Source organism: Hyperoodon ampullatus (assembly GCF_949752795.1).
Source record: "Hyperoodon ampullatus genome assembly, chromosome: 12".
Taxonomy (NCBI): Eukaryota; Metazoa; Chordata; class Mammalia; order Artiodactyla; family Ziphiidae; genus Hyperoodon; species Hyperoodon ampullatus.
Genome location: NC_136925.1, coordinates 60,552,870 through 60,564,991, shown reverse-complemented (window position 1 = coordinate 60,564,991; position 12,122 = coordinate 60,552,870). Strand labels below are relative to the sequence as shown.

General features: G+C 42.5%; 1 protein-coding gene across 1 annotated transcript in view; it reads left to right on the top strand.

Annotated features, from left to right (window-relative positions):
• SLC2A12 (solute carrier family 2 member 12) overlaps nt 1–12,122 on the top strand; it is a gene marked incomplete at its 3' end in the record, with an annotated part of 56,785 nt that overhangs the window by 37,327 nt on the left and 7,336 nt on the right. The window contains exons 3-4 of the mRNA XM_079716631.1: nt 2,836–2,958; nt 6,631–6,763. Of these exons, the coding sequence (XP_079572757.1) occupies nt 2,836–2,958; nt 6,631–6,763 (256 nt within the window). The remainder of the gene's footprint in view (nt 1–2,835; nt 2,959–6,630; nt 6,764–12,122) is intronic.

Below are 12,122 nucleotides of genomic sequence, written 5' to 3'. Positions count from 1 at the left end.
TATTTTAACATTATTAATTAATTAATTAATTAATTATTTAAATTAATTTACAAATATTTATTAATTATTTACTCTCCTTATTTTTGACTTGACAGGTTCCATATTGGGGGTGTTGAACCATCCTTGTCAAAACCTTTGTCAATTGCTGCAACATCCAGGTTGTCAATATTAACATAAACCAAGGCATCGATTCTTGAATTTTCTTCACTAGATCAAAAAAGAAGTAGTCGCTTTCAGCAATGATATATTACTTTTGGAACTGTCAGGTGTAAGTTTTGCCTGACAACAAGGGCCCATCAGAGAGTGACGGAAGTCTGTTTTTCAGTATTCAGTTCATTGCTCACTGATTGGTTAAACTGCCCAAGAACTTGGCTCAGCTGCTGCACTGAATGCATGCCTAGGGCAGGCCTCAGTGTGGTTGCTGGGTTCTTTTAGGTGAGCCCTTGACAGTTCAGACTGAACACTTATAACTAGTGCTTTGTGCAACTGTCCCGTCTTCTTGTTGGTAAGATCCACCACTCTCTGTAACAGCAGGATCAACTCATTCTCATCTGAGGACAGCATAGAAAGGATTTTCCCCAAACCCCACCAAATAATTCCAAGAAGCCATCATGATGCCAAGTGGGGAGGGGAAGTGGGGTATATCAGAGGTGATGAAGTGGGGATGGAAGTAGATCAAGAAAACCAGTGCTAACTCTTATCCTCAAAGAAAATCAGCGTGTCCATTCCCCCACCTTTTCCTCATGGCTGCTAGAGCAAAAGACCATAAGGAACACTCTGCTCCACCCCTACCCTCACCAAATACCCAAGGCAGGAAGGGGCCTGGGGGATTGACCTGCGGCATAGATTAGTTATCTTCAACAGAGTGGACTTACATACTTTCATCTTGTATTTTCCCAAGGACAGGTCATTATAAAGGCTTCACCAGAATTATGCAGCTGTCATTCTACTCAGATCCAGATCCCCAGTGTTGCAAAGCTCAAGGCAAGGTTACCTGAGCTTTGCACCTGTCTCCAGGGATATAATCTGCAAGAATCTAGTGAAGGTCTTCTGGGGGAAAGAGTGGAGGGGAGGGATCTGGAATGTTATTTTTGAATTTCCTATTAATTAGAACAATAATAATCACGTTCCTCTGGTTACAGTTCTCGCCCACGCCCTACGTAGATTCACTTGGAGAAGATAATCAAGAAAAAAATGTGGGCTTCCCTGGTGGCGCAGTGGTTGAGAGTCCGCCTGCCGATGCAGGGGACACGGGTTTGTGCCCCGGTCCGGGAAGGTCCCACATGCCGCGGAGCGGCTGGGCCCGTGAGCCATGGCCGCTGAGCCTGCGCGTCCGGAGCCTGTGCTCCGCAACGGGAGAGGCCACAACAGTGAGGGGTCCGCATACCGCAATCAATCAATCAATCAATCAATCAATAAAGTTCATCATTAAAAAAAAAGAAAAAAAAAAAGAAAAAAATGTGTTTCCAGCCCTCTTGTATAATTTAAATAGTTTTCTTACTTTAAAACAGCACATTTACTCCGAGCAGGTGTTTTCTCTACAGAGCATGATCTTGTCGTGAGAGGTGACTTTTCAATCAGAGACACAGGTGACTGCTCCATGATTCTGGCACTGGCAGCCCAGGTGGTTGCTGGCGGGGGGCCGCTGCCTGGCCTCTCGCTCTTTCCCTCACACCGCCTCCTCTCGGGCAAGATGATACATCTGGTCTGTATCTGAACACCGGCTTTGCAACACAATGTGACTTTGCCAGCAGGGAGCAGGGTTGGGACAGCTCCTTAGTCCTTCTTTCCTCAGAATCAGAGGTGCTCATACTCCACATTTATGTATTCATTAACGAATATTTATTGAGCCACCCCCAAGAGAGCACCAAGATGAAAAAGCATGAGTTCCAGAGGCTTCCAGCTCAACGCTATCTCTGCTGCCACCTCTGAGCTCTGGGACCTTGGCAAATTATGAACTCCTTTAAGCCTCCATTTCCTCTTCTATAAAAGAGGGAGAGCAATATAGTTCCTATCTGGTAGGAATTCAGTGAGGATCAAATGAGATAAGGTTTGTAAAGGTCTCAGCCCATTGGAAGAACTGGTAGCTATTCGGCAAACTGGACTTGATAGGCTGTGAGCAGAAGACAAGTTAATTTGCTCCTCTGCTGCCCTTTCTAATCCCGTCAGGCGGGTCCTATAATGTTCTGTGTCACTCTCACATCATAAAAAGTCCTCTGATCAGTTTTCGTGCCAAGAAGAGTCTCCTTTCAGAAAGTCAAATGTTTGGTCTGGCATAATATCGAATCCTGGAGCTCTGTCTAATTGAGAGCTTCTCTCCACCCAGCTTGCCACAGGCCAGGAAGCCCAAGTGGGGGAGGGGAGAGGAGCCAGCCTCCTTCCTCCGCCCTCCTGGCTCTACCTCCTACCCACTCAGTAGCTGTGATGTTGGACTTGGCAGAGGAGGTTACAGGAAAGGGCCCAGGGCAAAGCAGATAGAGCCGGGCTCTGGCACTGAGGCTCACAGCTGCCCCTTGTCGTGGGCAGGTGGCCCTAGCCACTGCCCTTTCTGTTTGCATTTCTCAGGCCAGTGTCCCCTACCAGCCCTTTATGTCCCTCCTTCTACTTCCAGGGACCATTGTCAAGCTCTCTCAGTGTTTCTCCTGAATCCCTTCTCACTTGAATGGAGGTGAGGAGAAAGCACACTCTCTCCTCCCTCGTCCTGTAAAAGGACACGGCCCTGCTCTCCAACCACAGATCACGTGGGACTAGGGCAGAGGTCAGTGGGCTGGCCCTCAGCTTCAATGGCTTTTTGATCATTTTGCTGTCTCCCACCCACTCTTCCTTGTCTTCCAGTGCCCTGGCTGGTGCTGAGTGAGATTTTTCCTGGTGGAATTCGAGGACGAGCCATGGCTCTAACTTCTAGCATGAACTGGGGCATCAATCTCCTCATCTCTCTGACCTTTTTGACTGTGACAGGTAAGAACTCGCTTTCCTCTAACGCCTTTTGTGCTCTTAGGACAAACCTTAGGGAAGCACACTCGCCTGAAAAACATTTTCTTGTCAACATTTTCAAACACGCTCAAAAGTAAAGAGAATGGCAGTGAACCTGACGCACTGACCACCCAATTTAAACATTTACCAGTCTTCATTTATGACCCCACCTGCTCTGCCCACCACATTATTTGGAGTCATTGTCCAAACATGTCATTTTGTCTCTAAAATTTCAGCAGGGACCTCTAAAAGATAAGACATTGAAACACTATAACTTCAATATCATTATCACACCTAAAAATATTATACTATTAATAGTCTCTAGGTATCAAGTATCCAGTCTGTGTTCACATCCTTCCAATTGTCTCATAATTATTTTTTATACTTTGTTTGAATCACAATCCAAATACTTAATTTACGGTTGATTGATATGTCTCATAATTTGTAGGTTTTACCTCCATTTCTCCTCCCCCGACACTTTATATTTTTAATGAAGAAACTGTGTCGTTTGTTTCATAGAGTTTTCCCCGGGGTTGGATTTGCTGATTGTAGTCACATCACGTGACCTTCTGTCCTTTGTGTTTCCTGTAAACTGCTATTTAGATGTAGAGGCTGAAAAAGATTTAGATTTTCTTGTTTATTTGCAAACTCCTTCCCAGGCGATGGCCTGTGTCCTGCCATCAGAGGCACGTCCTGTGTGCTTGTCTCCCACTTTGTCATGCCTGCATCCTTTGAGGATTATTTCCCAGATCTGTTATCTTCATTTCATTATTCCTACTAAGTTTTTTATCAGCAATACTTCTCTTAAGGAGAAATTTCTTCTCATTAGTTATTTGCCTGCCCTGAAGTATGAATCATATAAGAAAGCCAAGATTAATGTTTGAAACTTTCTCTTTATTTTCTACTTTTCAAAATAATGAGGTAGTTCCCCAGCATCCTCCAAAACTGACCAATGAGTTGAGTTTTTGTCCCTTCCTTTATTTTATATGTATATGTATATATATAATGCATAAATATTAAATAGTATCTATAATACAGAAATAATATATATTGATACCATTTCAAAAATGGATGTATAGTCAAAAAAGTATATATCTATATGTAGTACTTCTGAATCTTGTTGACTTTTTTTTGGAGTATATCTACTTTTGGAAATGAACTTTTAGAGTTATTAATTAAGCACAGTTTGGGTTTTTACATAAAATTTTAAAATATTTATGTCCTACATTTTTGGAAATAGCCCAAGATGAAAGGAAACACAGGGACTGGTCATTTGCACCAACCATACGTCTCCTGCTCAGATCACACACATAGACCCGTGCCCTTCACCTTCTCACACACACACATACACACACACACTTACCTACTGTTTATATGGAGAAAGAGAAATATAAAAGAAAGAATGGAAATGATGAAGGATGAATAAAGATGACACAAATTTCTGGGAAGGATAGCTAATACATAGGATGAGCTTGATGAAGATTCAGAAGTTCTGCATGGGCTCAGAACAAATGTCAGGAAAGTATACTCATTAAAAAAAAAATTCTGGAATGAGTTCAAACCTGTAAATGACATTTCATTGGACTAAGTTTGAAATTCTATACTTCTTTTCAAAAATCAATTTTCCAAGTAAAAGATATAAGGGTTCTGCTTGGTGGCAAGCCCTTGGACACCAACTTTTAGCGCAATTTCAGCTGTATCAATAAGAACAGAGTGTACCGGAGACACAGACATACTCTGCTGTGCTCATAATACAGCTGCGGTATTGCTCTCAGCTCTGAGTAAAATATTTGACGAGGGTTGCAGTGTGCCCACTAAGGGAGGGCAACCTGGATAACATGGGCAGGTGACCTATGGTCTGTGAAGAATGGTTGCAAGAGTTTGGGAGTTTGGGAGTTTGACTTGGACAAGAGGATGCTCAGCAAGGGATAGAGGTGCATTCAAATATTTGCACGACTTTCGTGAAGAAGGGATGAGGCAAGCTGATCCAGAGGACAAAGCAGAACCTCTGAACCCAAGTTCCCGGAAGGTAGACTTGGGCTTAGGAACGAGTGAGGAATATGTTGGAAACAGACAGGGCTGACTCACAACGTAGTGGGCTTTTTTTTTTTTTAATTTTTTGCGGTACGCGGGCCTCTCACTGCTGTGGCCTCTCCCGTTGCGGAGCACAGGCTCCGGACGCGCAGGCCCAGCGGCCATGGCTCACGGTCCCAGCCGCTCCGCGGCATGTGGGATCTTCCCAGACCGGGGCACGAACCCTGCATCGGCAGGCAAACTCTCAACCACTGCGCCACCAGGGAAGCCCTGTAGTGTGCATTTTTGATAAGTGATGAGCTCCCTGCTACTGAAAGTACTCAAACAGAAGAGCAGATAAGTTTACTGAGATGACCTTTTGGGGTTTTATTTTTTTCCACTTTTTATTTTCTGGTTTTATGCCCCAGAGAGGAAAGAAGGACCAACTCTCCAAGCACTTTACTAAGCACTGTCTTGGGCAAAACCCTGTGTTAGCAGCAAGAAAATCACCGAGGGAGCGGACTTCAATTAAAATTGCCAGAAGGACTGCAGAGCTGTTCCTTCTCCCTGCTTCTCTCCACCTCAGCACAGCTGACCTATGGGTGGTTAATATGCATAGATCCTTCCACTTTGCATTACCAAATGCCTTCCGCATAACTGCTCAATGTTCCCGACTGACCAGTTGTGATTTGTGGCCGCTAAGGGCTATTTGCATTGTTTCAGTCTGTGGCTGGTCTGAGCCTGTGTTCAAAAAAATCCAGCCTCCTCCTCCCTGCTCCTGGCCACACTGGACTTTCCGCTGAGCCCGGGGTGCTGCAGTGCAAGGGCAGACTCAAGTGCATTGGGGGCCACCTCTCACCAGCTAACATACCTTGACCTTGGTCAGTACTACAAAGGGACTGTACCTCTGGCTAGAAGCGCTCAGAGGGGAAACTAGGTTGGCGGGTGAGATCCATCAAAACCTGGAGGGTCCTGCTTCTTGTTGATGCATCTTAGCAAGTTAATGCCTTTCATTCGAACCATGATCACTTTTTTTCTCTGAATCCAGGAAGCAGTATTACAAATACTGCCAGCTACTAAAATGATGAAATATTGCCAACATGAAACGATGTATTCAAATCAGAGTAAAGAAAGGGGAGCCCATTCCAAGAAGAGTCCATCTGTATAAATATGTCTTTAAAAATGTCTACCAAGTAGAAACCAAACTGCTATGGCGGGGATTCCCAAGAGAGGAACGGTAGAGGGTGAGGAGAGAGGAGATAGATAGTTTACTTTCTGTTTTATGTGTTTCTGTGTTGCTTGAGGTTTTTTCTTTTTCTTTTTTTTTTTTTTTTGGCAATGAGAATTTCTATTACCATTTTGAAAACGAAAAGTATTATGTTCACCAAGAAGATGGCATTGGGTTTAAATTGTGATATTTACAAGACTGTTATTCACTTTACCAGAGAAAGCTGGCGTTGTTTGTGAAAATGAAACTTTCAGAGGCTGGCTATATTTTTAATTTGTGATTGCTATTTCCCTGGATACTACCAGCATGTTTGAAAATACATATGTTTTCATATATGCTCTAAGAAGCAGCTGTCCACAAATGGGATGAAAGCAACACAAAATGCATCTCTAACCAATTTCTTTTGTCCTCTCTAGATCTCATTGGCCTGCCATGTGTGTGCTTTATATATACAATTATGAGTCTAGCATCTCTGGTTTTTGTTGTTGTGTTTATACCCGAAACAAAGGGATGCTCTTTGGAACAAATATCAATGGAGCTGGCAAAAGAGTGAGTATTATGTGCATTGCTCTCCAAACAGCACTCTTTGGTCAAAACTTCAGCTTTTATATACAGTGGAATAATAATAATATCTGAAATTTTTTAGGATATTCCCTTTGGTGGAGAAACCATATCTCAAAGCATAATTTGAGTTTCTCTACCATGCGTTTAATTTGGCTAATTCAGCTAAGGAATTAGAATAAGCAGAGCTTTCTAACAAGTGAAACTTTCAAAGCTCTTTTCAGTAATCATTGAAGAACCTCGCCCATCTCTGGTTTCCCACACAGGGGATGGGAGTTGTTTGGGGTTTCAGGTGGTCCTGGAATGTCATGCTTGCCTTGTGCTAGCACCATGGGCTTCAGCCTTCCACCTCTATCACACTTGTAGGTCTCTAAGCCCTAAACACTTGTTAAGGCTAAGGTTACCAGGAAAACTCTTGGGCTTAAATGTCTACAATTATTCCAAATATGGCACAAAGTGCACTAAGAAAGATAAAGAGTTTCCTACATGAACAGGCAGTTAGAACACTGGTTAAATAAAATTCATATGGAGAGACTGCTTGAACAATTTGACATAGCAGTGGCCTGTAGAAGACTCCCCTTTTCTTTAGGAGCAGGTCTCACAGTTCTGACTGTTGAAACTGTGGCCTGGGGGAGGAGAGGATGCACAGGGGCCAGGAATGAAGGAGAACTTGTTGCTCTTCCTAGGATTTAATCATTCTGCCCAAAAATGTAAGGATACTTGTTCATGGACTTTAATATAACAGGAGGAAACTACATATTTACAGTTTGTGCCTTTCTTCTAAAAAGACTTTCACTACACTAGAGAGAAATGTATGATGGCTACAGAAATTGTGGGCATAGTGATTCTTCAGCTTTTGTCTGAAGGAAGAATAAACCTGATAGGTGAATTGATGGTAGGTATGTGTACAAATATATAGACCGAGCCCTTAATCCTGGTTTATTAGTATTATATAATAATTTTTTAAATTATTATTAGGGTATGAAGTAAGTAGGAGTATGGATGATTTTTACTTTGTACCTTATATACTTTAAAATGGTTTACAGGGAATTCCCTGGTGGTCCAGTGGTTAGGACTTGGAACTCTCACTGTCAGGGCCTGGGTTCAATACCTGGTCAGGGAACTAAGATCTCACAAGCCGAGTGGGGTGGCCAAAAAAAAAAAAAAGGTTTAGTTTTTTTTTTGGTACGTGGGCCTCTCACTGTTGTGGCCTCTCCCGTTGCGGAGCACAGGCCCCGGACGCGCAGGCTCAGCGGCCATGGCTCACGGGCCCAGCCACTCCGCGGCATGTGGGATCTTCCCGGACCGGGGCATGAACCTATGTCCCCTGCTTCGGCAGGCGGACTCTCAACCACTGCGCCACCAGGGAAGCCCAAAAAGGTTTACATTTTAAAGACATTTCATTTTAGTAAGCAGAAAAACTTTTCTCTTAACTCAAGGTAAATGTCAACTGTAGGGATAAGTTTTGATGCTGATAAGGCCCTATTTTTAAAGCCTTCAATGAAAATGAAAAGTATTCATTTACAAAGAGAAATATAATTGTCAGGAAAGCCAGCTATCTCCTTGGCCTGGCCAGAGCATTGCCTGGCTCTATTCAAGTTGAAGTCAAATAATTGGATTTCTTGGCGAGCACAGAATCTGAACAACAATTAATTACACATACATGATTCAAATAACTAATAGCCTCAGACCTTGATAACACAGTGCATTCATCTGTAAACTGGAAACATGTCTGACAGATGCAGGCCTTTTCCAGAACTTAGATGCCAGGACACCAGTGGTGTCCACGTCTGTTGGTCACCCGTCATTTCTCATCTTCCCTAGAGCTTGTTTCACATCAGTGGTCTATTTAGATATAAAACACTCTCCCCTAATGTAGTGGCTTAAAATACACTGTTTTCCGTGATTCTTTGGTTTGGCTAGGTGGGACCTTTGCTCATTTCACCAAGGCTCCCGAACATCAGCCGGAGGGTCAGTTGGACTGGAAGGTGCTGACACAGCGGGAAGCTTCAGTTCTCTTCAGGTGGCCTCATCCTCCAGGAGGCTAACCTGGCTTCCTTACCTGTCAGACTCCGGGCAGCATTCCAAGGTAGTGGAGGCATAAGCTGCAAGGTTCCATGAGGTTTCCCTTCTGGAAGTCACACTACATCACTTCCATTACTTTCTATTGTCAGTACAAGTCCCAAGGCCAGCCCAGGTTCAAGGGGTGTAGGGACTGACTTATGTCTTGATGAAACGAAGGGCAAAGTTTTTTTTTTTGTTTTTTTTTTTTTTGTGGTATGCGGGCCTCTCACTGCTGTGGCCTCTCCCGCTGCGGAGCACAGGCTCCGGACGCGCCCGCTCAGCGGCCATGGCTCACGGGCCCAGCCGCTCCACGGCATGTGGGATCCTCCCAGACCGGGGCACGAACCCGTGTCCCCTACATCGGCAGGCGGACTCTCAACCACTGAGCCACCAGGGAAGCCCAAGGGCAAAGTTTTTTGGTTTTGTTTTTTACCACATTTAATCTACCACACCTACTCTTTCTTGAAATTCTTTTACCTCCTAAGAAACAATTTTTTTCCCTGGGTTTTCTCCTGCATCACTAACTCTTACTTCCTTATTTATGCTTCTATTCGTACATGAGAGTTATCTTTGAAGAGTTAGCCCTATAGCCTTATGCCTTAAGGGCCAATGCAAACCCTCATCTTCAAAGCCTTGAGTAACCCTAGCCCTGATAGTATTCCTTTTGCCAGAATCATCAATATTTTCTAGTCCCACTTTATTTTTTTTATTTTTTATTTTTTGGTCACGCCACATGGCATGCAGGATCTTAGTTTCCTGACCAGGAATCGAACCTGTGCCCCTTGCAGTGGACATGGGGAGCCCTAACCACTGGACTGCCAGGGAATTCCCCCCATTTTATTTTTATATTCCCTTAGCTAAAACTCTAGTGATTTCACTTCCTTAATTAAGTAGGTTATAAAGTTTTGGCATCCGGGAATGGTCTTGGCCCATTATCTTTTGTATGTAACCTCTAGAGTGCCTAGCTTAAAATTGATTCCTAGCAGATGATTAAAAACTATCCACTGTTCAGTTGGATACCTTGTGGTCAATCCAATGCTGAATTCATTGTGTGTGGGGATTAGATTATGGGTAACAATATAAACCACAACAAGTTTTGATCTGTGGATCACAGATGAGATTTAATCTTATGATCTAACAATCTGTGCAACAGGAAGAGGTATGTGTTCAGAAAAGGGAGACATATGGCCTGCACCATACCACTCCCTACCCGCAACTTCAGAGATTATTCATTCAACTCTTTGTTGATTATCTACTATGGAGTAGACACTGTATTAGGAAAGGACTGAAAGTATAGGAGACAAAGAATCCATAGCTCCTTTATTTGGAGAGGCAGACCAGAAAACAGACCATTGCAATACACTGTGTTGGCAAGTGCAAAGGAAGGGCACATGTATTGGGGTAGAGAATGCCTTTAAAAATAAAGGTTTGTTACAATTCTTGTGAGCAATACTAACTAAAAAATTGAAGCAGGGAGAAAGCAGTCATGAATTAATTGAACGAAACTAAGAATCACTCCTCATTGCCCTCTTTTTTCAAAAGTCTAACTTGAAAGCAGAATGTTCTCAACGAATTAAGGTTAAGAAACTTTTAGATCTTTTTTTTTTTTAATATGGGGCTGTCAGAATGGCTCAAATTTCAAACCAAATGAAAACTTGAAGACAAAACTTAAGCCAATCTTTCCATCCCGTAGGCCTCCAGAATAAGACATTCCGTAAGAACATAGTGATTTGGGTGTCTAAAACTCAACAAAACATATTCATTCAGAATTCGGGGTGGGGAAGAAATCTGTCTAAATTAACAAAACTCTGCATTATGAAATGTTTTTGAATTACTCAAACTTAAATCCAGACCCTCTCCAAGAAAGTTTTAAATTGCAAATTAGGAGAGATCCAAAAGCCCAAGTACTACCCACCCCTAGACAGATTCTACAAGTACCAGGAGGTTGGTATAGAAGAACAAACAGAGATAAGGGCACAGGTGCGAATTATGAAAGACGAGGTGGCAAAACAATTCTGCATTTCAAATTCATTTCTAGGGGCAGCAAGCAGCAGTGTCCACCAGGGATGCATTCTTGTGGGGGAAAGCCCAGTACCTGAGGGTAGAAAGGAAAGAGTTGCCTTCAGAAATCTTGGCTAACTCTGATTTCTGCAACATCAAAGAGCCTGGGACATGTCTTAGCTTGAAGCAGTAGGTTGGCAAATGCTTTAAAAATGAAAATGTAAGCAGCCTGAATGCTATAAATTGACCAAAGTTATGTATGAAGTATGTGTGTTAAACAAGGTTCCCTGGAGGGAAATGGCAGAGACAAAAATAGAAATAAAATACATAATGGTACTGAAAAGTGATCAAACTAGCTAAGTGAACGTGGGGGCGGTGGAAAGCCCCCAGGGACTTGTGAGGACACGAAAGTTGAAGTGAACTGGAAGATGGAGGACGGCTACTGCCGAGCTAAGGGAGACTTCATGAACTTCGGAGTTAATGAAACAATGAATCAACTTTTGTCCCCAGGGAAAGAGAGTCCAGATGTGTATGTCCCAATGATTTTCTAAGCAGCAAGAAAGGAAACTATTTATAATATCAAATTAACTTCAAATTTGATAGTCCATACCGCTTGGTATTTTCCTTTCTCATATTTGGAGTTGGCTTCTTTTCCTTCTATTTCTACAAGGCTGAGAAAACAAATATTCTTCCAAAGTTGTTAAGTTTCTTGTAAGATAAACAATGACTCAGTGGAGAGGTCAGAAAAGATTTCAGCAATAATGTAATTTGAAAGGATTTCATTTTGAACTTGTGCCCTGTCAGCTACAAACACAAACACAAAATGGGACATTTGCCATATGTGCTGTTTCAGCTGCGACTTTCATTCTTTTCCCCAGTTTAAGTGGAAACAATTAGAGAAAACTAACAAGTTAATGTTTTGTAAATATTTTAGTTCTGAGACTTAGGTTATTTTTCACTTTTAGCAGCTCATTTTATGTGGTCATTCCTTCATTCATTCACCCAAATTCATTTACTTGCTACTTACTGAGCACCTGTTCCGTGCCACGCACTGTTCTAGGTGCTATAACATTAATCAGTGAGCAAAAATGCCATGAGAATTAAGAGAGTAAGTGTGTGTGGGGGGGTACTTTTGTTTTTTTGGGTTTTTGTTTCGTTGTACATTTTTATTAGAATAGTTGATTTACAATGTTGTGTTAGTGTTTGCTGTACAGCAAAGTGAATCAGTTATACATACACATATATCCACTCTTTTTTAGATTCTTTTCCCATATAGATCATT